Below are 26,910 nucleotides of genomic sequence, written 5' to 3' on the forward strand. Positions count from 1 at the left end.
CTGTTATTATTTTCTACTTGCATAATCGAAATGCGCGATAAAAATAATGGTAAACGAAAGGAAAAGATCGGATGTCGGATCGAAAACGGCCGCGATGGTGGCGCTACTCTCGGGCTTGTCAACTTCAGGCGGCCATGTTGTGAAGTTCGACTCATCGCTCCCCACTCGAATACTTCAATATACTTTCATGAATTGCTAATATTTCCGCGAATGCTAAAAATATGAAGATGGCGTTACGCTATCTATGAACACGGAATGGGCAAAATGTTCAGATTGCTTGGCAAAATCAATTTTAGATGCTGAAAACCCTCGATTGTTGGGCTTAAAAACATAGGGGAGTATGCAAAAGGAGGTTATGTCGGCACATTAATCTATATACATTTATAGGGAAGCGTCGAAGGCAAAAGAGCCGAGTACCGAGTGAGGCTGCACGAGTGCGCGCGCCTTCGAAAATCAAAATCAATGTAGTCTCGGGTATGCTCTCTCTCGCCCTCTCCTGTCCGTCTATCTCGCAAACGGTTGTTCGTTCTCTAGTCGACGGCGGGGTGGTGGACTCCTCTCGCGTTTCTCTCCTGGCGCGCGCGGTTCGCTACGATTGCCCACGCCCTAGTCCATCGCGGTCCTCGCTCCGCCACTCGTACTAGACGTCTTCGCACCTCGCACCCGAGGACATGACATCGCGGTCCATAAACCCGAACGCGCGCGCGAATAAAGCAATCTTAGGTTACTAGTTATAAGAAGTAATAATAAAAATTTGTAAAAAACCAGGGAGTGCTTAAACTGCTGTGCTCCGTGCCGAAACATAACAATTTTATTGTTTTATTTTTCATAACAATTTTCAATCATTCCCCTGGCCCGAAATTCTACCTCGTGTCTTTCTTACTCAAACGCCCCCTCGTGTACAAAACAACAACAACAACAACAATAACAACAATAAACCCAAGAACTCTGTAAAATAACAACAACTGAGTTTATTTTTGGCAATACTTTGCATATTCAGTTGAATCTTACAACCTTGAAATGTGTATTGTGAATAAAACACGGTAACCCGTCAACAAGGTAAAGTGTGTGTACGCGTATTTTTCATATTCTCTCGATATTTCAAACGATAATTACTAAAGGAAAACATCTTAAAGTTCAAGAGACGAAGCTCCCGCTTCGACGAACCGGGTGTGTCTGCTGCCCTCAAGAGAAGCGCGGGTGCTCGTGCACGTAAATTGAGAGAGCGAGAGAACCGAGAAACAAAAAAGAGCGAAAGCTTTTGGGGGCGGGAGTGAGAGTGAAGCTGGGAGAATAGAGAGGACAGCACTAGGATACTCAAGGAGAGGGGTTCCGCGAGTTCACAGTGTTCGACGAGCTTTCGTACGACTCGTAAGTGCGAGCAGGCTCGCTAATACGGTATTGAATAGAGGCGGTGGTCCACGGACTCGAGGGATGTTCCGTTGAAAAAGAATCGTTGCGTAAAACATTTTTTTCGTGTGTCGCAATAACGCTCGACCTCGAAATAGCCAAAGATTTATATGCACATATGAAAGATAGTGCTATTAAATTGCGGGACAAAAAAAGGCCAAGTGACATTTTGACTGGTAGTATAGAAAAAATCAGTTTTGCTATCGAGAGTGTGATAAATCGTGGGGAAAAAGAGAAAAAATTACCGTAGAGAATGCGTAGGTGTAGACAGGCGGCTCGCTGAAAGTGTTATGGAACAGAATTTGCGGAAAAAATACTGTTTTACGTTTTGTGCTGTACACCAGTCGACAAGAGTGATTCGTACCGAGCCGAAAAACAATAGTTTTGTTTCATCGTCGTACGATTAACTTTGTAAAGACGCGATTGCAACTGACAGTTTAATCAGTACGCCATAATAATGCGCATCAATTCGATCCGATTGAAAATATGCCAGAAATATTCTCCAGCGTCTAGCCTACGTTTGAAACGCGAAAAATTTTAACAGCGATCTAAAGAAATCCGCGAATGACGAATTCGACAACGATGTTACATACCCGTGGTACGTGCACGAGCGCAAATAGTACATCAACCTCAGTTTACAACGGGGTTACTACTACTACAGCCGACATCATCAGCGATTCAACAATCTCGTCTATCGACAGAAGCAACACCGGGAACAACAGTTGCAGCACGGATTCGTTCGGTTCGAGAGAAGAACTCTTTAGCGAGAGATGTAACGTAGATAGCCGTTGAGTGTTTTAATTACGTGTGTGGCGTGTGTGACTTTCGCATTGTTTTTCTTTTATGCTCAAAAGATTTTTCGTTCTCATCACGTTCCTACATTCGTTTGTTGTTTTTATGTTGCTCAAGGAAAAACAACGTTTCATTAAGTTTTTTCCGCACCGAAACGTTCGATCACTCGGAACGATGCTCATTACGTATTCCATAACAACGAGACAAAAACTCAAACAAGAGAAAGGTTAAGCTAGATTAAAATCCAATATGGCGGATTCGACCCGTCCTGAAAAAAACAAAGCGTATTTTTGGAGGGAAATTATTTGACTTGGATATAAAAAAAGGAAATAGCTCGTATTCGAAACAGTCGACACAAAGATGAAGAAATTCAAAAATTTAATGACGTTTCTACCAGCGCCCCGTTAACCGTAATTCCATGTTTTTTCAAATATAGTTTTCACATGGGCCGCGAACTGAGTTCAAACTCCTATAATCCTCGGAGAAAACGCCCTCTAAAATTTAACGACTATAAGTTCGCGCTAACTATAGATGAGCAAGTACAGTCTTCCACACAAAAATATAGTTATTGACGCTTAATCTTTCACCCGTATTCCGTCATACCCTTACATGTTATATTGAAATTCTGCTTGTACTATAACCATCAAATCATGACGCACAGTTGTAAAATATTTTTCATCTTGTATAAATTATATCTCCGCATAATAATCATCACCAATAAATACACGAACAATGTACGAAACTATTCCATCTACTGTACGTTCTTGCGAGCGTTTATGTTCTTGAACAAGGGAGATATCGCCGCACCATAACCTCGATAATACGCACAATAGAGCGACAGAATTGTCCTCTCTTTTTCACTATGACGCGCGGATATTATACCTCGGGAAAAGGAGCGAAGAGAGCCTGCGAGGTTTCAAATGAGCGAAGAACTCGAGAAAACAGGGGGAAGAAGGGAAAATAATGCTCAGTTCGTTTTACGTTCTACGGGAGCGAATAAAAAAAATGTCCGTCGCTGTAAGAGAAGATTTGCTTGAGTTTTCATTCCTAGAAATATATGCACGCGGCAAGATCGTTTGAGAATCGACTTTTTGTCGAGCTCTCTCTACTGTCTTTTATTTCGGCCTCTCTCCTCTCATTTTTTCCTTATATTATTTAACATATGCATTTATTTTAGCGTTGTAAATCGATAGCACGACGAAACGATTCATCGACAAGTGCTTTTTTCCCTCCATCCGTTTTTTTTTTCATTCCTCTTCGTCGTTCTTTTATTATTTTTTTATCCATCGTCCTCCGCTTCGTCAACTTATGCGCAAGTACCCGCCTGTGATCTGCCTGCCGGTAATTGGCTCAGTGGCATGGGTAATTCAGTTTCCACTGATCTGTGTTCTTCCCGAATTAATTTTCATCGATCCAGAATTAAGGGCGCGCGGGCACATTATAAAGTCACGTTTAAATATAAAATTCCGGTTTTCGCCAATCCACTAACGGTTGCCGTCGTAAAAATCGATTAACTCGAATATACTCGATGAATATTGAATCGTCGAGCCCACGAATCATAATAACGGCAAAGGTTTACTATGCTCAAAAAAAGAGGGCGGGGGGGAATGGAACGACGTTAGAAGCGGCGGAAAAGGCAGCGTCGATGGGGACATAACCTCCAAAAATCGATCGTTCGAACGTAAACAATCTCGATTCTCGCTTTAGAAGAAAAATCATCGAATAACCTTGTAGCTTGGAGCGTATAATGGGAGTTTGTTCTGAAACGTAAACACACTGAATTTTGATGGTTTTCCAAGACCCTTCTGTGACAGTTGACGACACCTTGTGAAAGTGTCTTCGCGGGAAGGAAAAATTCTTGAGCTTTGAATAAAAAGCGATTTTTCTTCAAATTTCGTGTTTCGGGAGCACAGAATGAAAGGAAAAATGGAACACGGTAAAAATCCTGATACATTTTGAGATAACAGCGAATATGAGAAATTTTATGAATTCCGTCAAACATTTTCGAACTGTCGGACGCGAGTTTTTTCTAAAGTCAGAGTTCGTTTACCGAGTAGTTCCTCATTTGGTCGCATCAGGGAGCGCACGTTTCTCAATACTTTCGTTCCCTGCTCGCCCGTCCGTTCCTCCATGTTGATTTTTTCATTTGCTCATCCCCCTTCCGTTTATTTCTTGAACGTTTTTCTTTATTTTTAGTTGGCAAAGTAAGGCGCGACGCGTGCCGTGCTTCGAGCTCGAGGTAATCATTACTTTATCGTGGCTATACACATGAATAACAATAATAACATTGCTGCTATATAATAATCGGTAATCGCGTGTATGTGTATTCACATGCACAGAATATATATTTGTGGATAAACAAACTTCTAACATCTCTGTCATCACGTCCTCGTTCTACATATTCATTTTTTCACATTTTCCTTCGGTTTTTTCTTTCTTTTTTTATTATTTATGCACGAGATACTTTTTTCACCGTGTTGAGCATCAACGCGCGTCAGTCGTGATTTTCTTTTTTAAACGTGCATTCACACGATACACACAGCATTATATATATATATACACACGCCTCAAACTCGTATATTATAATATATAAAAAAAAAAATGACGGTGCGCTTTAAAATTGTGAACGAAACAATTGGAAAATGGTTATAGACCTGCCTCGTTAGCTCGTTATTTTTAATTATTTATTATCACGCGTTCCGATAGAGGTTAAAAAAGCCTCGTGCGCACATGCATTAACTTGGATATTTATTATTTGTTTGTGTACATACGGAGAGTGAATGATATCGACACAAGTTTCCATGATTATTGCTAATGTAAATACGTGATAATTAGCGACTCGTAACGAAGGAAGCTTTTTCATAGCTTTTTATGGAACACACACACACACGCACATTCACGCAACTTTATCCAACAAATATCATTGGTATTTTGAATCTTCATGTCTATATATATATATATTCGTTTATCGTTTATTATTATTGAAAAATGAACTTTTAAATGAAAGAGATTAAAATTCAAACCGAAACTCACTAAAGCATTGAGCCCTTCGTATCCGTTAAAAATCCACATCTAAAAGAAGATAAAAAGATAATAAAATATGACGAAAATAATAACGCATAAATAAACAAACGACTATAAAAGTTATGTTTTTAGGTGAAAATAATTAGTTATCGTGTGAAGTATACTCGTTGGGGTAAAATGCACTATAAATCGTCGCTTCGTTTTTTTTTGATGTACGTAACGCTCACTGTTGTACTTTTCATTTTCTTTCTCGAATATCTCGCTAATCTTGTCTTATTTCTCTCTCCATTTCCCCTTTCTCTCTTTCTTTTTGTATATACTTTCCGGCCTTCTTTTCGTCTGTCGTTTCCTCCTCTTTTTTTCAATTTGCATCGCGTTGAAACGCAACGAAAAACTGCGCACTTACGAATCTTTCGAGTTTCGTTAAAGTCTCAGTTTTTCGAGGTAAAACGAGGATTTTCCAAAAAAAAAAAAAAAAAAAAAACAATTCTCACGGATATTCGGTTTTAAAAACGAGTCCCGATGCAACCTGAACTATGCAAATTCCAATCTCGACTTTTCCCCAATTTCCTCCTCTTCGTCCCTCCATCTCTCTTCGTGTTTTTAATACTTTTGATTAAAAGTTAATTAATACCCAGTTGACTACAGCTCGAAACCGTTGGTGTGTGTGTGTTTACGTTTGTTCGGTAGGCAGCGAGGTTGCAATTCGAGCTTAACCTACGAAAGGAAATCTCGTCGTGGGGTGAAAAAACGTTTTAACGACTGTCGTAAAAGCAACAGCAATGCATTGTCGTCGCGGTATTACAACGTCGAGCGGGAAGCCACTATCAAACGGTGCAAGAGGATCGTCTGAAAGTTTCAATGAAATATTCGCAAACGTGTCAACGAGAAGGACCATTAGCACGCCTCTTAGCTGTCATCTCGAGACTCAACAACGGAATACAAACTTGCCATGTCCAAAAACGCCCCAGAATCTTTACTGAGTGAGTATTTATTCAGAAAGAATGTGTGAAAAAATAAATAAAACAACGCAATCTCGTGACTCAACTATTTTTTCATCAATTTTCATACATCTTTCGTTCACGCTCTCATAAAAATTCGTTTCTTTTTTTTTTTTTTTCATTTTTTGACGTTTCGCGTTTGGCTTTGTTTTCCTCGATAACGAAAAGGACGCGAAATTTTTCGCGACATTTCGTAGCCTCCCGTATGAACGTCCGGAGCATCCTGCTTCCAAGCACTTGTTTATTACGCTGCACCGCTGTGACTCGACAGTTTAACATTTTTTGTTTTGTTTCGTAGGAGTGCTAAAAGGAAAGGTAGGGGAAAGGAGAACGAATACGCGGTATGACTGTGCTCGAAAAAAGCGAGGAGAATGAATATGAGCTGAAACAATTATGTGTCTAGAGCGACGACGAAGGGATGTGAGAGCCGGGGAGAAAGAGAGCAATCGCGAGGGACAAGGAAACGCGTAACGCTGCTCACAGACCAGATCGATGGACGATTATAAATCTGAGAATCTCATCGAGCACGAGGGACGAACGAAGCAACTATTCGCTACTCCGATAATAAGACAGACGGTGACGTTACTAATGACAGAGTTCCTGAAGGAGGCGAAAGCTCCGCTGTCCTGAGAGCTCGAGAGTTTACGAACGCGAAAGAGCAGGGCGAGACCGACTGAGACAGAGAGGGAGAGAGCTCCGAGGTATACTCGCTCCAATTAGACTTAACAGGATTCGTTTAGCGCCTCGAGAACTCCGGATCTTTCGCGTTGGGGGGAGCCCCGATGAAAATCTAGATGGCTGACAAATTGGCCCGATTGCACATCGCTCCGTAGTTACGTTCACATTTCCCTGCCAATCTCATTCAACGAAAAGATTAACCGACGAATTATCGGAACTCGGGTCGCAGTCGACGAATATCGAAGCTCGAAACGGCGAAAATTCTGGTTGGAATTTCGTGGAAAATTAAAAAATTAGAAGAGTCACTTGGGGGGGGAAATCGCTTCGCTGATTTGACGTGTATTCGGCACGAAAAAAATTCCCAACACCTAATTCCATCCGCGGGAGTTGGAGCACGCTATCACTTTATTCGGTGCACGAAAGCAGAAGAAAAGCGTGCTCGATCCAGTAGCCACGCCTGTCTATAAAACACCAGGAAATGTAAACTCAAAGAGATTGAAAGCGCGAACTTGAGCGGTGGTGGTGCTGGTGGCTGCCGGACTTAATACGCAAACTTTAGTCAAAGTGATCGTAGATCAGAACGTCATTATCCTCCTCTGGATTATAACAAAAGTAAAAAAGCAATTGGAGGAGAAAAATAATGGACCGAGGCAAAGTAAACGTCCGGCGCCCCCCTCCCACCGTTCAACTCGTGCCTTTGAACGTTTCCTCCTCGTACACTCTCCCCAAAAAGCATGAAATCCCCAAAAAATCGTTGTTCCTCAGAATTTCTCAAACTCCCGACGCACCGCTGACCTTCGGTCGCTTTTACGAGTAAAATTAAATTCACGCCCCAGTTGGATTCGTACCTTCCGACCAATGCATATCGAAATCTCCATTATTTCACAATTTTTCACAACGTCGGGCCACAAATCAATCCACATTCAGTGAATGGAACGTCGCGATACAGTCGAGTCAGTTTTCCCCAAGATTTATAGCTTTTTAGTTACGAGTGTACGTCCGGTAAATCCTCAAATTCTATTTCGCGCGGTACGAGGATCGTTGCTCGCTATAACGGAAAATTGATAGAGACGGAAAAAGAGCGAGAGAAATTTAGGGAGAGCGGGTATAGAGCATAACTGTATGATATATTTACAGAAAGATTGCCGGAGGGATACAATACGCGGTGGATCGTCTCTTGAATCGTTTCTCGGTTACTCGGACGTTCCTATCGATAGCCCATGCATTCAATGAATTTCCAGGGTCAATTCTCTCTCTCTCTCTCTCTCTCTCTCTCTCTCTCTCTCTCTCTCTCTCTCTCTCTCTCTCTCTCTCTCTCGGCTTCTCGATGACTATCCTCGTTTTCCCAATACTTTTTATATGGTTTATATAGACTCGCTATACCCGTCTGACAAACTGTTCCTTTTCGTTCGCTGGCTCGAACACCTCTTCGAAATAGCGACAGATCGTTACTCGGATAATTATGAAAAAAATTGGAAAAGTTTGTCAAGAGGGAGGAGGGAGATCGGACGGTGTGAAAAGAAAAAACGAGGGCCGATGCGGAAGTCCGGTCAGAGGGGATAGTTTTCTCAAAGCTGCGAACTGACTCTGGCCATTCGTCGAGCTATTTGTACCCGAGACCGTGAAATTTTCTCTTGGCATCCGTCCAAGAAATGAAAAGTCCAAGACTTTCTCTCTTCCCCTCTCGCAATCTCAGCTCTCGTCACACTTTTTCCTCCCTTTTCGTGGCGGTACACGTTTCGTCCGAAAAAACGTAGGAAACGTAAGAAATCTTTGGCAGCTCCGGGTCTCGGTTCTTCGAGCGTATTCCTCGCGTGCCACCACGAAAGTGCGTTCGATGCGTTTGCTCCTCCATTTTAAAAACGCCTTACGCACCGTGCGGCGGACCCCGTCAAACGGTTATGTTGATTCTTGGCTCGCGTTCACGAGGCAACGGCAGGTGGGGAAAATATAAAAGTCCTACGCGTATAAGATACTCCGGGGCTCGGACTCAAACTCTCGTGGCCCTCTCTGCTGATCATTGGCTGATCATTCTTTGGGGCCGTCACTCTGCCGCTCCTCCTCAACTTGCTCCAAACGAGATTTACACTCGGGATTTTCTCTCTCCCTCTCTCTCCCTCGATTCTCATCTGAGCAACGTTTTTTTAATCTCGTTCCCTTTCACATTATTCATTATTTCATTTAGGCGAGAATGGCTGAGCATTGGTACGCTGGAAAAATAAAACTTTCGCTTCGTCCGATGCCTCGTGCGATGAATTCACAATTTTATAATAAAACGAGCAAATTCTCGATTTCAATATTTTCACATTATTTGGAGCAACATTTTTTTTGTCATTCTTGCCGCGCTCGTCGCGCAAATTCTCGTCGAATAAACTCGCAATGTGTCGCCTGGAAGAGGCTAAATCGAATATCAGAGCGATCGGGAAGTAAAAACTTTGAATTTAGTTGGAATAAACTCGTGTTACTAAACGCATTCGCTGGCAGATCTAATTTTTAGCGTGCACAAAGCGTGCGAGATTGAAGTGAAAAAAAAAATCGAATGATTCGCCGAGGCGGCCGGTGAAAGAAAATCCGATATCAGCATCTAATAGGGAAATTCAATTTCAACTGTATCTGGATATAGGAACGGGGACGAGGTGTCTGGAGTATCGACAAATGCTCAAAACTTTAACCAGAGATTCTTTCATCTCGGAGCTGCTTGAATTTATCGGCGGAAAATCTATCGAGCGAATCCTTAACTTGTGCAGCAGAGATTAATTACGAATATGAGGAATAATAAATGAAAGAGAAAAAGTGTGAAAGATGATTGGAGAATGATGGAGGAGGAAAAGGAATAATTTAGAGGTAAAATAAAGAATGTGAAATGAGAACGAAGGTGGAAAAATGAAAAGAAATGAGTGTGGTAGAAAATTAATGTTTCTGGCTGGTTTTTCCACAGGGTCGATGCTCGCGACAACAGAGGCAAACGTCGTGGGATGTAGTTGACGTTGCTCGTGTTTGGCGAGAAAGCGCGCGGACGTGCGAGAGCGAGGGAGGAAAAGCGCAACGAGCGGCTCAAGGAGGAACGAGTAGGAGGGAGACCGAGAAGGCTGTTGGGTCAACCCCGAAGGGGTTGAAAGATCGTGAGTGCGTGGGCGAGAGTGTGAATGCGTGTGTTACGGAGGAAAGTCCGTGAGACAATCAGCAGAGCGAGAGATCGAAATAAAGATCGAAGGGTGGAGATAAAAGCGAAGGAAGAAAGAAGAGAAGAAGAAAGAGAAGAAAAAGGAGAAGGAGAGAGTGACGAGGAGGAAGGATTCCGGAGGCGAAATGAACGTAACACCGTTCGTACCGGTGGAAAGTTGCAACGGATCGGACGAGTCAGCTGCCCCGGATTACGCCACATGGGAAAAAGTAGTGATATGCGGATTCGCAATAATACTCAGTATCGTCACCGTTATCGGCAACTGTATGGTCATGATATCATTCAAAATCGACAAACAACTTCAGACAATATCGAATCATTTTCTCTTCAGTTTGGCTGTCGCTGATTTCGCGATTGGCTCCATATCGATGCCGCTTTTTACGGTTTACACGATACTCGGTTATTGGCCATTGGGAGCTCATGTGTGCGACACTTGGCTCGCCCTTGATTATCTCGCGAGTAACGCCTCGGTGCTCAACCTGCTCATCATCAGTTTCGATCGTTACTTCTCGGTCACCAGACCGCTCACTTATCGAGCCAAGAGGTCTTCCAAAAAAGCTGGCGCCATGATCGGTGAGAATACAAAAAGCAGCCTTTCTTCGCTCGATCCTTGGCTTTTTTAAAACCCCATTCTCATCTATTTTATTTCACGTTTATTCTCCATTAATATCGTAATCCCGTGAATTTTCATTTCCCAAACAAAAATATCGTTAGCGAATTCCCTCGTCGCTATTGTTTACGATCATCGAATTGAGCAATTTCATTTGTTACCCATTTCAAAATACGTTCCAACGTACGTTCGACCTTGGAGCACGCGATAGCCCCGGTGGTCAACGTGTGCGTCCATCATTTATGGGAACGAAAATAGAGTCTCATAACTTCCGGTTTGTCGTCGCTGACTCCGCTCTCAATTGTTACCGTAATACTCGAACGAACCCGGAACAAATTCCAACGATGTTTAAACATCTCTTGTCTATCGTATGACACAGCGAACACCAACCGTCGACGGACACTTTACGTAACAAATCATAATTACGCGACTGTTGCATGTCTCTTGGTCGAGCGACTATTACACGAAACGAAATAAGTATACCGCGCCTCGCTCCACCGCAAATCGGTGCTGGACTTTTCAATCCGTTTGTGTTCCGCCGAGTCCCGGTGAGATTAAAAAAACACAATAAAAACTTGCTACTTACTATTTGTTTTTCTTCCGAAAAAGGCTAAAACTATTTCAATTTCACAATAAAATCGTCGCAGATTCATTATGAAAAAGTCTTTCGGAAATGGGGAAAGTCGAGCTAAAATATTCCGAAGGAATATTGCTCGTTGAATCCTTTCAAGCTTAGTTCGAATCGTAATAAAATCTTGTGGAAAAAGCCCGAGGCTTACTGTGCAATAACAATGGTACAAAAGGAAGGCGGCGGTGGAGATACTCGTTATAACTAATTCCATTAAAGGATGAACGGATCGGAACAAAGAATAAGTGTCGAAGTACGATATCGCGTGAAAGGCGTATATAAGCGGAAAATCCGTTGTCCCATATATTCGCGCAGCGCGGTGCATTTTGTTGGAAAAGTAGTAAGCGCCCACGTAGGAGAAAAGCCTAGTAAGAGTTTTGACAGTGATAAATACAGGAGGAAAAAGAGCTAAAAGCCATTGTGTCGTGCGTACTCCGGTTGGAAGTTGGCTACATTCGCGCATATACTAAGTATGCTTTCGCGTTATTACTGATACGTACCGAGTTTATACATTGACGATAAAAGACGACTTTGGTCTGACTGAAAGGAGGATAAACTACTGAGGACAGGAATAAGGGAACAGTTATGGTAGTATTAAGTCTCGCGTATGCGCGATACATCAAATCCAATGTCCTTTATATAGTATATTTGCAGAAAATACGTCTCAGTCATAAGTATATCATATGTGGACATGAATATGAAGCTATATGTGCGAAACTCACCCATTGCTCATCCCGAGCTTCACTCGCGTGTTTATCTTGACTTAAAATATACGAGAGAGGACTCTCTGTGTGACACCTGTTGCAATATATAATGGGGTATAGGTTGTGACACATGTACATCAGCCAAGCTCTTCCTCTGTTTTCTATACCTGTGTACAGAAGCTCTCGATTGAGCTTCTACTCCGATGCACTTCGCTCTTTCCCTCTCTCTCTCTCTCTCTCTGTTTTTGTCCCTTTTTCTCTCTCCGAGAGGCTTCTATGTATATCGAATTATCGACATATACGAGAAACGATGACAATGAGGCGCGTGCTACTTTGCAAAACCCATATACGAGAGAGAAAGCTCCTCTGTCTCTCTCCGGCTGTTCCTCGCTGCCAGCTTGACACATGCTCTGTTAGGCGCAATCTTCCCTTTTATGCATTCTCCCCTTTAGAAGTGTACTGTATCGAGGATTCGAGGAGTAAAGTTTTACCGCGGAATGAGAGGACAGTCCCCAAGGTCGAGGTCACCCGACGCACAAATGACTCGGTTGCAGTTCTCTCGTTGATACACATTTGCACGACGAGAATGAGCTTCGTTCTATGGAATATCGCACACGTGACCATTTTCCTTTTATCGTCGGCATAATGATATTTTCCATCAAACAATAATATTCGTTTTAATGGAGACTCGTTGTTGGAACATCTCCGTAGTGTGATCTCTCACCGTCCAAGAACTTTATTTTATTTCATTTCATCTTCGTTTCAGTTGCACAGTACAAAAAATCTCTTTGTTATTCGACATGACTTTTGAATAATGAATCCTTTTGTTTTCAGCGTGCGCTTGGGGGATTTCGCTACTTTTGTGGCCACCGTGGATCTACGCGTGGCCCTATATCGAGGGCAAAAGAACGGTGCCCGAAAACCAATGCTACATTCAATTCATCGAGACGAATCACTACATTACGTTCGGCACTGCTATCGCCGCGTTCTATGTTCCGGCATCCGTCATGTGTTTTCTCTACTGGCGCATATGGCGAGAGACCGAAAAGCGCAAAAAAGATCTCTGGAATCTCCAGGCGAACAAACAGGATGAAAGCAAACGCAGCAACTCCAGGTATTTTTAATCATTTCAAATTTTTCCTCGCATAACGCATACGCAGAGCGTAGAATTTCTGTGAGAAGGCTGAAATAATTTGATGAAAATCATATTCGTACTCCAGTCGCAGCGAAGAGGTCCTCGAAGTCGACGGGCCCCGACGTGGCCGAAGCGAATCTAGCACCGGTGCAGACGATGTTAATTCTACTCATCTTACAACGTCTTATCTCGACAAACGTTATTCAGATTACAGAAGTGTGAGTAAAACTTTCACACGGGAGTGTGAAAGTAACGTTTCGTATTCAAATTCACTGAAATAAGGTTTCTAAGATCAGACATACCGAGACTCTTCGGTTTTTCTCTCAACGACAGAATCCATTAATGAGGAAAAAACAACTAAAATTGTGAAAAAAAAAAAAACAAAACATCGCGACTCTTAATTGCTTTTGTAAATGAAATTGTATATGATGCAAGAATTTATGTTTTGAAATAGCAGCACAGACCGATGTCGTGGGCCTCGTTGAAAATGTGGTGCATAGCGTGGTGGCACAGTGGTCGCGAGGACGACGATGACGACGACGAAGCCGGGGGTACGGACATCAGTAGTCGAACCGTTCAGGGCGGTGACGAAACGCTTACGCCTCTTTCCATCGAAACACCGTTCACCAGCGAGCAACAACAGGACGCCAGCAGCAGGAGTCAAACGAGCGGAGAACTAGCTATAAGAAATATTCCAACTGATTCGGTAATTTATTTGAGATTCGATGCATGCAATTGATCGCGAAAAGATTCGAAAAAATCGTTTACAGCGAGAGCGAAAATTCAACTCCCTTGTATTCCCTTTTTGTTGTATTATAAAATGATTTAACTGGTTCGACGATACTTCAAAACAGATATACACAATCGTGATAAAAATACCGGTGAGCGAGGCCCCGAGTATACGGATGTATCACGAGGATTTGACGAACGTGGATAGCTCACTCCGGGACACGTCGCACACGACGGTGATACGACGCCGTTCGGAGATTCCTGACATCAGGATACCGCTCGACGCGAAGACTGTACATGCGAAAAATTCTCAATCACTCGGGAAAAGCGGAACGGGCCTTACGAAGCCGCCACCGGTCCAAAAGAAACGTACGCAAGAGAAGAAAGCTGCAAAAATGTTATCAGCAATATTGGCAGCGTTCGTTATAACTTGGACACCGTACAATATTCTCGTGTTGCTTAAACCCTTGACGAAGGCTTGCGTCGTTCAAATACCCCAGGAACTGTGGTCATTTTTTTACTATCTTTGCTACATCAACAGCACTATCAATCCGGTATGTTACGCTCTGTGTAACGCAACCTTTCGAAGAACCTACGTAAGAATTCTCAAGTGCAAGTGGCACAGTAGAAATCGTGGGGCAAATCCGCAGGGATATTGTCCGCAGTGAACTAAATAATCAGGGATTCAAGACGTGGAAAACGTTTTGCAGGTTTTAAATAACAAAAAAGAATTATATCTTTGCCGAGCTCGCCGTACAAGAGTTTGTAAATACTCGGGGTAGGTCGAAATTTGTTATTTCGGTCGTTCACCCACGCGTGCCAAACGCTGAACGGGTATACTTGTATACGCGTGAAACTCGGAAGAGTGGTAAGAAGATAAAATGGAAAAGAGAGAATTCGCGTTAAGAGTGTCCGACTCAATGTGGTCATCTTTTTCTACAGTCACACTTTTAAGCCTCATCTTCCCCTAACACCGTAGCCGTAATACGAAAGAGTGGAATGTACGCCCTTCGAAGAATAGAGGGACGAGGGACAGTGATGGTTTTATTTTTTCGTTTTTTCTTTTTTCGAATTTCACGAGAACGAATTGCCTTGGTAAAACTGCACTTATCGAGTGCGTTCTTTTGGATACCGAAGCGCGTATCCTTGCGAAACAAACGTCGAGAAGAGCGTGACATGTGTGAGACTACTGCCATAACACAAAATTTAAATAAACATTCACGCATCAAGTCGAAGATTCAGCTCGATAAATTCGTCGTTCGGGAGTTTTATGATGAAGTTTAAACGAGGAGAAGAAAAAAAAATGGAACGAAATTGCTATGATAGATAAATAATGTCAAAGGAATTTGAATAGAGAGATGTTGAGGTTTTATTGCCAAAAAATGCTGTCGAGTAAGATGATTGATGAAGGACGAAAAATGCGTCTTGAAGGAGACGAGGAATTTTAATGTACATTGTAAGCCCGTAGCGAGTGATATAAAAAATTGTAAATGAATGTTTCTAAATGTAAACAGACACACAAGTCGAAGAAGAATTTTTGTGGCGGGGACGCGTCGAAGAGTTATATTACAAATGAATTTCATTAGGAATATCGATCGTCAGGTTACAAATGTTTCAACGAGAAACTAAAATATTTGTATGGGAATAATAATGATAGGCGCAAAGGAAGTGAATGGACAAGAGGGAAAAATACACAAAATCGATTGCTTCCGTATACTGAATGACATTCTAATAATACGTGCCAAACAAAAGCTTTAAAAAACGAAAAAAAATACAAAAACCAAGACAGGAAACAAAATCTGAACTGGAGTGAAGGTGTGGCACGAATACACTAATTGGTTTAGAGAGCAATACAAAGGATATTGATGATGAATATAATATGAAGCGTCAAGAATTTTTAGTGCCGGTTTGTGGAGGAGAATGCTTTAAGGGCTTTAACAAGCCCCAAAAATCGAACGAAGTTACATTTTATCGAAGGACGAAAAAGTAATAATAATCATAACCCGAGGTAGCAAACGAAAAGGTTGTGTGGTAAATTAAGTTGATTTTGTGGACGAATTTTGGAAAACGGAATTTAAAAAACAAACGAACAACGAGCGAGCTGACTAAATTTGTACTCGCTGATATTCGCACGTGTTCCTTCGGGGTCTTCTGTACGGGTACGAGTCTTCGTTACAAGAAAGAGAACTCGCAATAACTCGATCCTTGTAAATGCCCGTTGTCGATACCGTGAATCGAGCAGCATTGCGACCTGCTCCTGGAAAAAATTCTCCGTATTTGTAGCATGAAAACATAAAAGTATTCCATTAACGTAATTTGATCGATCGATCGAAAAATTGAGCGAACGGAGAACTTTTTTGAAGCAGGAATTATCGCAAAATGCGAACACGAGTGGAGCGTTTTTTTAGGATTATACTAATATGCGAGCGAATGATTGCCGCATACAGATGCAAACATAAACAAATTTACTATTATAAAGGGAAAAAAAAGAAAAAAAAACAAATGAGGAGAAGGAGGACGAAGGAAAAAGGGAGGAACGTGCTCTCTTACGTTCCCCCGCCAAACATTCCACGCACAAAAAAGACGCGCATACTAAGTGACCGAACAAATCACAGCTCGTCCCATTTTCGTTCTTTCCAGTATATCCCCCCCTTCGTCATCTTGGGAACGCTGCCCCACTCAGAGGGACGAAAAAACGGATAAACGAAATTGAAAGTTCGAAAGGACGACCGAGCGAGTGACCAACAGAAACAACAATACACAACGTATGACGTCGCGACTTTTTTTAAACGTAGTTAATATATTGTAAACACCGATGTACTCAGTCTATGTTTATATACGTGTTTTATATTAATGAAGAAAAACAAAAGCGAAGAGGAAAAAAATTACGAGATAAAATGAAAACAAGACTTGGAACTCTGAGAGCGAAACGATGAATGAGGAAATAAGTGAAATTAAACGAGAGCAAGCGTGGCTAAAACTCGAAAGAGTATTTTTTATTTCTTTCGAACGAATTTGTAAGAAACGGGGGTCGAAAGAAATGTAAGTATTTGTAGAGAGTCAAGGGAAGTTAGCGAGCAGAAAACGATTGTTTATCGGTGGGAATTCGAGGCGAACATTTTGCTGGGGAGATGCTGACATCGAGTACCCAATTTATCAAATTTTAACTGTGTCGCATTTATATCGCAGATTTACACACAACACACACACACACACGCGCATACACTCATATAAATATGTATATTTCGAGAGGTGACGAAAAAAAGGTGTATTCGAAAAGTAAAAACCGAAGTCTGCATATTTTTCCTCCCCGATTTTGAAATATGATCGACAAGACGATTGACACACTAAAACACACACGGTTTTTTACTCTAATGTAATTAATGCAAGTTACGAAGATGACGATAATAAATGCTTTTTGACGAGTCATCTCGTGAGAAACGAGAACATTATAGTTTAATCTTTAACATCACTCTTGTATTAATTTCCATTCGAAGAGTGTGTAAAATCGAATTTTTTAAATATATATTTCAAAATTTGAATTTACTTATTTTTTATCTCATGAATCGTAATAAATTTTTTATTTTAATGGAAAAATTAGATTTTACTCAACTCTATTTACATCCTTCCTTCAAACGCGGTACTCAGGAAAAAGGATCAGGACGAATCTACTGGATTCAAACTTTCTGCTTCGCGTCAAGGCACACGGTATTTTTTTATTATTATCATTTTCACTAACTACGATAACAACGCTTTTCAAGTCTCTCCTAAATATTTGTCTATGATAATGAATTTCGCAAGAATTCCATGAATTCCGCAATAGAAACGAAGTAAAGTATATATATCCACAAAAATACATTATCCAGCGAAAGATAAATTACGAAATTTTGAGTAGCCCTAAGTGGAAAGTTTTTTTTTCTCATAAAATTCCACGGTAAGCTCACTTCGGATGACTTATATTGTCTGAGACAAGTAAAAGTACTACGTCATTCGTAAAATGTTTTCGCATCGCTCAACAGCTGCGGCCACATTGGTCCGTTGTTTAAAACTTCTTACCTGAATAATTTCGCATAAAAAAATATATGAAAACTGGTGGACTTGTAGAAGAGATTTGTTAAAAACTCCGAAACTACGGTTGCATACGGCGGACAAAATTTCATGAAAACTTGAACGAAACTCCCGTTTTCAATATTTCACCCGCCACATCCGACAGAGCGATCGTATTTTTTAAACAAATTTTCATTTCATTAGAATGAAAGATTTACATTTTCGTATATATACTTTACTTTCGTATGATTCGTAAAATTCGTGTATGATTTGTTTTGTACTGAAACGACTAATCTTTATTAGTCCCATCGGCGTGATTCTTTCTCTTGGGTAATTGAAGGGTCATAGGTGCGCCAGGGCTGTTGTCTTGTGTCTGATTGGCAGTTTTTCTTATCTCCGGATGACCGAGGGAGGAACTGTTTCGACAAACGATGACCTTAGAGATTGGCACGTGTTGTTCGCCGGCGGACCACTCGAAATTGAAGACAGGAACTTCCGAGTGGAGCTCGGAGTCGGGTGTGTGAACGGGTGTGGTCGGCGTGGTGATGTAGGGGCTGAGTTCTTGATGCACAACGTCGGGGACTCGCTGTAACGTATCCGACCAGACCGGAGGACTGGAGGAGTTCCAATGCTGCTCTATGCTCGTTTCATTCGCTTCTATCAGACTCAAACTCGAATCGTGTTGCTTGATGCTGAGGTGTGGATGGTGAGGATGATTGTGCTGATGATTTCTACGTTGTGGCGAGTGAACTGAGATTCTTGACTCGACGCAAGACTCCCCGGGGGCACCGTAGCCGACGTCCAGATCGATTATGTTGTACTTTTGGACGGGAGAATCACCGGGATACTGGCCAACGTTGCTGTACTGAATTATCGTCGATTTGGCTCGATAACTCGGTACCGGAGAAACGCTTTCTTTAACGTGGTGGACTTGATGCTCGTGATGTTGATGCTGATGCTGGGGATGTTGTTGTTGGTGTTGATGATGGTGATGATGATGGTGGTGATAACTCTTCGGGCTATAACTCAACGAATGGGTTAGCTGATAGAGATTTTTCGAATTCTCGTGATCTGTACTGTTTATCGACATGTCAACGGGCTCTATTTCGTCATGACTCAGTCTAACTTTGCCGCCATTACCAGTGGCGTAATCGTCAGGTTCGCTCCTTACGTCGTTGCGATGATGATGATGATGATGGTGATGATGATGCTGCTGCTGCTGCTGTTGTTGCTGAGAAATTTGGGAGTTTTGTGGGTGGTGCTGATGGTGCTGGTGATGCTGGTGATGATGATGATGATGGCGCGGCTCCTCGTGGCTGCTGTACGACGGCGACGACTCTCCCGTCTCATGAGAAAGGAGACTAACCGAACGCACGTTGTAATCGTGATTCGTGTACGTGTTCGTTGCCGGCGGATTTTGCTGCTGCGACTGCTGGGACGTCGGACACAAACCGTACGTGAACTTTGACTGGGCCGAATATTGATACAGCCAGGAACTCGAACGCATTACTTCAGCCTCCTTGTCACTATCGAAATAAAAATAAATCGATTAATATTTTTATCATCATTTTTACACAATTTAAGGATTATTCTCCGTTTTTATGCACCTCAATACTTGGTTGGTACAAACGATGATCGGGTGTTGACACTCCTCCGAGGTTTCTTTAACTTGCAGAACGCAGTGGATCCAGAACCATCTGCCCGAACGGTTTTGTAGCCTCAGGAGAGCCGTACTCGTACGCTCTTGATCGGACTGTATCACCGTCTGATGCTTGCAGTACGCTGTCCTTATGCACTCCCAGTGCAAAAGATTGTACCAGGAAACACCGACGAGCTCCGACCTCGTGTATTCCAAGTGACTCTCCGCTCTGAAACAAATTATTTCGGAAAAATATCAGCCCAGAACTTCGGTACGGTCGTTCGAAGTTGAATTTTCATTTTCAATGGTGAATTCATATTTTCAATGGCTTTGGAGTCAGGCTATATTACGTTTTGTCAATGTGAAGATATTTCATGTCCATGGAGTGGATGGTCGTAAATATATTAGTAGCTCCTTGGACGACGCTCTCCCGCGTCTCCGGCAACACCACAGGAGTGCAGGAAGCCAGGAAAACCGATTCGTTCCGATTGCACAGTGGCACGAACGGCAAATAATGTCCCTCGACGAGTACGACCTGGGAAATGAGAAATTATTCCGGATCGGCGCAAAATCCAGAATATCCGCTATTTTAAATTGGATCGATGCATCAAAACGATAATTACGAGAGGAAATTGTCGTTTGCCATCGCTATAATTATTCAGAATCGAATTTATCTTATCTCATTTTCTACTCCAGATCCACGTTTTTAAATCGCACACAGAGCTTCAATTTTCAGAAATATTTTGCAACGAATTTACTTGAAACTCTTTTCAAAATTTTCCCCCCTCCTTTAAGTGTTTTCATTGTTTTGAAAAACGAAGAAATTGATACGAAATTAAACTCCGATAGAACAAGCGAGAAATGTTTAATGCTAAGGAGAAAATTCAGCCAATTATTTATGTCACTGAATGAAGCTTGTGTGTGGTTTTAAGGTTAATGGAGATATCGACGATCGGAGATGACGGAGAGTCGATGCGTTAGAGATAGTGGCCTCGCCACAGTCACGTTCAAAAGTTATCTTTCCGAACAATCTTCGACACCGCGAATATAACTTTCATAAAAATGGAACTGCGATAAACACAAACTTTCGAGATAAACTTTCCAAGTGAAGTTTCGAGTTTCCGAACTAACGTTCGTTTTATATCACCTTGCCATCTCTGTAAATGAAGGTGCACAAAATTCTTTAACTGTTCTCACAATCTTTAGAAAAAAAAACGCGTCAAAGAATTATCGATTATTGATAGTTTGTTCATTTAATTTGGCGAGTCAGTAGAATGAAAAAAGTTGATCGATAAATTGTTTTCGATTTTTGACATTTTTGAGAAATAATAGCTCGAGTGCATAGTTTCGTGCTCAATTATAATGGCGGATAACAATACCTTTTGATCGCCGAAGCGCAATTGCCGCCGGGAATTTCTCGAAACGTTAATACGACAGAGAAACAGTCGTCTTTCGTTGGGCATCGAGCTGTTTCGCGCCAATTGATTTTGCACTACTATGTGATCCTGTTTGTCTATGACGTCGTAAACACTGTCACCGTGTATCAATAAGTCCTCCTGAAAAGTAAACGTTCAGTTTTATTCGGTTTTTTGACCTTTGGAGAAAAGAAAAAGTTGTGAAGATTTGAGCGATTGGGAGGGGAACAAAATTTACCATGGAGTGACCGAGATATTCGGCAGCATTCTCCGAAATGTACAAGAGTTTGCCCTGTTGGGTCATCATCATGATGAAACCGGACATGGCCTGCAAGCACAGAGATTTCAATCCAAGTATCACTCAACGTTTGTCCTATACACGATTGGGGAAACAGACTCGATCAGGTATTTCACGAACTCAGGCTTTTTCCCGCCTTTTTTACGCGCCAAAAGAGGTTAGGTGAGTCAAGCATCGATCGATTTTTATTCGAACCCGATTCTTTATTGTTCCACGATAAAATAATATTTCATTATAATCAATAAAAATGAATATTCTCATCTGTTTCTCCAATGCAACCGAAATAAAAGAAAAAAGTGGATAGTTTGTCACAGGACACTGCTCACTCGTATCGGCGTAGTGACGTCGATGGGAAATATCGTACGAGCGTGAGTAAACGACACACCAAATTCGAGTATGAAAAGTATTGTCAATAAAAAAGAGAGGACAAGAAGCCATAATTACTTTTGAAAATCCTATATTAGGCGTCGGTATATTCGTAGAATCCGAAGGATTGCTCTTGAGTGCTGAAACACATGAAAAATCATAACCTCTCAGCCGGTGCGTTTCAACATTCCCGAAATTCGTGAAGAAAACGTGCATGCATGTAAGAGGAACGCGTGAAGTAGCAATTTTTTTCTCTTTCGAATTTTCGATATTCTCCAACGTTGGTGGTTAAAGTGAGTGCGATCGAGAGATAGGGGGTAGAGGTAGGCAGCGCATGAGGAAGTGAGAGCGGCGAGCGAGAGGTAAAGACAAAAAGGAAAAAGAAGTGAGGGATCGTTCTGCATCGATATAAAAACCGAAAAAAAATTTCGTGCTCTCCGTACTCTGTGCATTGAACATAAGCCGGTAAGGTTCCTCGCGGGGTTCTCGGGATTTTCTCGAAGAATGCCTCTCTCCGCGCGTTGTTGGCCCCCCCTGAGAAGAAGATATCTCTCTTTTTCTCTTTGGGTCCTATAAAGACGATATACATGCATACAGCTTTAATACGAGAGGGATATGTACCGGCGCAAAGACGGGGGCGTACGAGATAGAGAGAGAGAGAAAGAGGAGGAGAAAAAAGATGCATATAGAGAAGAAAAAAAAGGAAAAGAGGAGCGAGGATGAGAGGATACGAAGAAAAGGGGGTGAGAGGGAGGGGTGCAAAAAGGGGCCTAGGAGCGTCCCCTTCCCCTTGAAGAAAACACTGTACCTCTCTTTTATAGGATATACATATACACATACGATTATAGCGGTGGGCCACCGCAGTGCTGCCCTCCCCCGCTGTACGAAAGCGCGCTCGCGACGCCAGAGCAGCGAGCGGGACGGGCGGGAAACAGAACGGCAAGGAAGAGGAGGGAGGGGGAGCGAACGTATCGCGTAGGGGGAGTATGGGTTACAGGAGCGTGAGAGTGTTGTTGCAGAGGCCGAGAGGTCAGCGGATCACCCGGAACTCGCGCTTAGACTCTCCGCTCCGCGAGGCAGAGGTTTGCAAACGCTCTTGTGCCTTTGCCTCTCCTGGCTATCCTCCGTGGTTTGCTCGGCTGCTGGTCTGACGCTGCAACGGACCCGGAGAGATAGAGAGAACGAAATAAAGAACGAGCGAGCAACCGAGAGAGAGAGAGAGAGAGAGAGAGAGAGAAAAACTCGAAGGAGAGATATCCTTTTCCCTTTTGCGCTCGTTCGCCTTCTTTCCATACACAACGTTTTCTCGCTATAGGACCAGTACACGCTTGCCCTTCTCCTCCATGTAACCTATATGTGTGTATAAACGTTATAGCTATAGCCCTGTGGATATTGTGTAGGATATACGTTCAATTACAATGCCAACTTATGCCGGATCCCGATCGAAGAAATCCGCGGGAGCAAAGGTAAGGGGATTCGAGTATCGCCGTATATGTGTCGAGGGGGATCTTCGATTTTTCTCTTTTATTTTTTTCCTTTACTTTGATCCACCTATTTTCATGATTTTTCCCGTTTTTAATAGCGAGCCCACTAAACAACGATGATCCACATTACTTTATTCAGATACGATTTTGCGGTTAGGAAAACCGTAATAACGAGGAAATAAGTAAAGGAAAAAGCATCGTATGACAGTAAGTACCGTGTGTTTTGCCAACTTTTGATACATCTGTGTGTGTGCGCGCGCGCGTCTTTATATGTTTGTGAGGTTATATATATTATATGTACATTATTGTTTGCGTGTACTAGACGTTGAACTTGTTGAACTCGACAGAGGCCCCACGGTTGCCGGGAGGTCCCCGAGTTTCGAATCTCTCATTCTGCCTCGGTCATCTTTTTCTTTCTCTCTCTCTCCATCTCCATCCTCCTCTCTCGCTCTTTGGATTCTCCGTCAAGACCAGCAGTGGAATGCCTGTAATTTCAAAGTACAAGCGAGGAGAGAACGGGCGGGACTGCAGCAGCTCGTACCGCGATTCGCTGTACAGATATATATTTATAAAGATATGTCTTCCTCTTTCTCTCGAATTCTGTTAGAGGACGCAGAACGACGATCGAGATGACGACGATGATTCTCTACTGCGTCCTGCGAGAAACCGAAGGCTCACGCAAATCGAGGCAAGATTAGTCGACTCGTAACATTCGCCAGTGCTCATTGCCTCAGGGGCAGAGGAAGTTTTCTCGAATATCTTCCACAACGAACAACTTGCAATATTCAGGGCTATGAAATTTGAAGTAACACTGGCGATTATCGTAACTAAAAAAAAAAAAAAAGAAAAAAAAATGGCTGGTGTGACGTTTCAGACAAAAAATAAGTAGCGATTCACTTGTGTAACTGATGGAAAGCTCTCACGGTTACGAGGCCAAATTGTGGAAGCGAAGAGCACAATAAAAGAGCATCAAACACTCCCAGAAAAGAGTGCTAAAGCCGCGAGGTATACCATTTGGAATGAAGGGTTAAAAAAGCGTTAGGAAGAGACAGCACTCGGGTATACAAACTCGTGAAAAACAGCGAACGTGTCTAATGAGGCCCCAGAGCCGACGAATTACGAAGCTTGCGAATGACACTTCGCCCACTCGTATTATATATATACACGTAACTACACGAGGCATTCCGTTTGAGGAATGTCTCCCCCTCCCTGCAATCCAATCGACGATTTTTCCCAGTCCTCGAATATTCCAATCCTCGTTTATATCCGTAATTGGTCGTTCATCACCGAAGTATTCACAATTCAGACGAGCTGTCATAACTGATACGAATTTTTGAAACTTCATCACGAACGACACGAAATAACCCGGAGATGTAAAATCACAAGCTCAACGCTCTTGAATAATTGAAAAAAAAAAAAAAAAATGTATTACACGAAGAAACAGTTTTTAGGTTAACCCTTAAATTTTTGCAGGTTATTCCCACAGTGTCGGAATCTTTATTTTTCCAAATCTTCGAACTGTTTTTTCTCATTCGGCTTTCAGTGCCAAAAATATCAGCCTCCCGGTTCAACTCAGCGACAAACTTCAACCACGTCGAATGACGAATGTGATCGCGCGAGCTTCGGGGTATTGGACGAATTGTTGAAAAAAATGGGTTGTTCGGGAATGTAGGTCGAGTCGCATTGGAACGGTCCATACGCGAGTATAAATGTACACAAATATATGCGTACATGTGTATTTATAATACACACCGAGGTGCATTCTGATCTGTGGCATAATTGCTTACTCTTGTGACTGGCTAGGGGCATTTTTAAGGCAGGAGGGAGAAAGAAAAAATAAAATGAGAGAGGAGGATTACTAGCGGCATCACAGGAGTCGAGGGGGCAACCCGCCCACTCGTGCCGATGTGCTGCTGCGCTCGAGTGAAAAGTGGAGGACGCTTCGCGGTCTCGTGGCGATACTCGTTCTCTCTCTGTCTCGCAGTCTTCCTGACGTTGGCGCGGGCACCCGGGAGTCAGTAGCGTTGATTGAGGAAAAGAAGAAAGAAGAAAGGGGGGGGGGGGGGAGGAAAAGAGATGAGAACGAAAAAGAGAAAAAGAGCGGGAAAGGTGGCGACAGTTGTGTTCGCGCGGCAAGTGCTTCAAGCGGAAGGGGTGCAAAGTGCTCACTGTAGATGGCCCACCGGGCTCTTTATCTTTTTCTACCACTGGCGGATGCGGCTCTCCTCTTTCTCAGATTATTGCGGTATTTACGTGTTAATATGGCCGTTTCAACAGAAGGAATTGGATAATCTTACAGACGTAATTATTACAATGATCGTTGTTACGAACTTGCGTTTTACTTTTTATTATTCAAGTTTGAAAAGCAGAACGCGACTCGTATTTCGATAGAGATTGACTCTTTTCGTCGTGTCTTTGATGCGCGATTGGATATAAAGTATAATTACCTTGCTGAAAATAATTAGCTTTACGAAGAAATACACAGACCAATGCCATAAGTTGTAATTGGGATAGTCTCTGTCTCGTGGACGGTGGCAATGGGAGGAGGTCACGTAAATTCGCAATTTCGGCGTTTATCAGGTCCCTTCGTAATTTGCTCGCACCTTTCGTTGATTTGCTCGCATCTATCCTTGAAGCACAGGTGAACATTATCACTCGTATTTTGTACGATGCCACTAATAATTTATTCAACATAATCACGTGAGTATAAAGAAAAATAATAATAGATAAAAGTAAGCGACGAAGATCGTCATTGAAGAGAAAAAAAGCTTTCGCGCACTTGTGAACAAAATAAAATGCAGACGATTGAAAAATTTACTTTTTATTTATCCAACACGATTATTCGTCACACGAAGCACCAACAGAGAGACGCGGCGACGTATACCCGCGTTTTTTTTCCCGCACGGTTATTCTTTATTTGTCGTTTTTTCCCATCCACGACCGAGCACAACTTACCGATTGAACATATTTTGATGACACCGCGTGGAACATTAGCGATCGATGGCCGAACAGAAACGAGCTGTGGTTGTACATCCGGGTTGGCAGGTTCTCGCGAAACTGCAGCTGCAATCTAACATCCGGGTCATAACGCGCTGCTAACACTGAACACGTGGATACTCTGTTGGCCGTTTGCACAGAGGTCCTCTCCCCCCCACACCCCTCTTTCTCTCTCCTCCTACTTCTTGGGTCCTATCCTTACCTCTTCTCTCCCACTTCCCACTGCGTTGTGTACCGGCGTTCGACCGGCGTTCTCTCGTCGTTTTCTTTTACTCTTTCTCGAACTCTCGTCTCTGTGCCCGCTCTTCTTCTTCTTCTTACGGAGACCAAGCGCGTCTTCTTAGCCTCCTTTAGCTATAATTTCTTCTCTCGCTCATCGAATTTAATGCACACACAGTAAAATCTCATGCCTTCGAATTCGTCGCTCTCTCGCTCTCGCTTTTTTACGTGTTTCTACACGAATAGATATACTAAGTTTGGATATGTATAACGATACGAGGTTTTCATCCTCCTGCGTTTCTTGCTATTGCCAGTACCGTAAGTACCGTATAACGTCATTTTTCCCGTCTCACTCTGTCTCTTTTTCTCTAGGAGGTCTTTCATTGACCCTTTCACTCGCGCTCTCCCTTCGTTGCGCTATATAGTTACTTTTCTTCGTACACTCGACTCAACGTCATTTATCTTTCTCCCCCGTTGCCCCTTATTCTTTTTTCTTTTTTTTTTATACTTCTTAATGCTTATAATATCAACGGATCACCCAGCACATGAT

The 26,910-nt window shown here is 42.5% G+C and overlaps 2 protein-coding genes across 6 annotated transcripts; one reads left to right on the top strand and one right to left on the bottom strand.

Annotated features, from left to right (window-relative positions):
- The first annotated feature begins 664 nt into the window (after positions 1 to 664).
- On the top strand, positions 665 to 17,437 carry mAChR-A (muscarinic Acetylcholine Receptor, A-type). 5 transcript variants are annotated; one of them, XM_043420046.1, is made up of 7 exons: positions 665 to 2,182; positions 5,917 to 6,209; positions 9,844 to 10,662; positions 12,866 to 13,145; positions 13,252 to 13,384; positions 13,624 to 13,872; positions 14,021 to 17,437. In XM_043420046.1, the coding sequence occupies exons 3-7, from the start codon at positions 10,215 to 10,217 to the stop codon at positions 14,561 to 14,563; spliced, it is 1,653 nt and encodes a 550-aa protein (XP_043275981.1). In that variant the 5' UTR covers positions 665 to 2,182; positions 5,917 to 6,209; positions 9,844 to 10,214; the 3' UTR covers positions 14,564 to 17,437. The 5 variants fall into 5 exon arrangements, with proteins under 5 accessions (XP_043275981.1, XP_043275983.1, XP_043275984.1 ...); XM_043420048.1 differs by having other exon boundaries at positions 665 to 2,152; XM_043420049.1 differs by lacking the exon at positions 665 to 2,182 and adding an exon at positions 9,529 to 9,749 and having other exon boundaries at positions 4,468 to 6,209.
- A 154-nt stretch (positions 17,438 to 17,591) lies between these two features.
- LOC122411304 (neuronal PAS domain-containing protein 4A-like) lies at positions 17,592 to 26,212 on the bottom strand. Its single transcript, XM_043420042.1, has 8 exons — positions 26,100 to 26,212; positions 25,592 to 25,773; positions 21,739 to 21,800; positions 21,235 to 21,324; positions 20,961 to 21,137; positions 19,932 to 20,116; positions 19,550 to 19,810; positions 17,592 to 19,468 (listed from the first exon to the last, which is right to left on the bottom strand). The coding sequence occupies exons 1-8, from the start codon at positions 26,108 to 26,110 to the stop codon at positions 18,232 to 18,234; spliced, it is 2,205 nt and encodes a 734-aa protein (XP_043275977.1). The 5' UTR covers positions 26,111 to 26,212; the 3' UTR covers positions 17,592 to 18,231.
- Positions 26,213 to 26,910: the final 698 nt, after the last annotated feature.

Source organism: Venturia canescens, chromosome 5, assembly GCF_019457755.1.
Source record: "Venturia canescens isolate UGA chromosome 5, ASM1945775v1, whole genome shotgun sequence".
Classification (NCBI taxonomy): Eukaryota; Metazoa; Arthropoda; class Insecta; order Hymenoptera; family Ichneumonidae; genus Venturia; species Venturia canescens.

Coding starts and splice junctions, on each gene's coding strand:
- LOC122411304 (XM_043420042.1), bottom strand. Junction 21,325..21,738: donor CTAATATAGGATTTTCAAAA/GTAATTATGGCT, acceptor CTGTGCTTGCAG/GCCATGTCCGGTTTCATCAT. Junction 20,117..20,960: donor TGCGCTTCGGCGATCAAAAG/GTATTGTTATCC, acceptor CTCATTTCCCAG/GTCGTACTCGTCGAGGGACA.
- mAChR-A (XM_043420046.1), top strand. CDS start 10,215: ATGAACGTAACACCGTTCGTACCGGTGGAAAGTTGCAACGGATCGGAC. Junction 10,663..12,865: donor AAAAGCTGGCGCCATGATCG/GTGAGAATACAA, acceptor TTTTGTTTTCAG/CGTGCGCTTGGGGGATTTCG. Junction 13,385..13,623: donor GTTATTCAGATTACAGAAGT/GTGAGTAAAACT, acceptor TTGAAATAGCAG/CACAGACCGATGTCGTGGGC.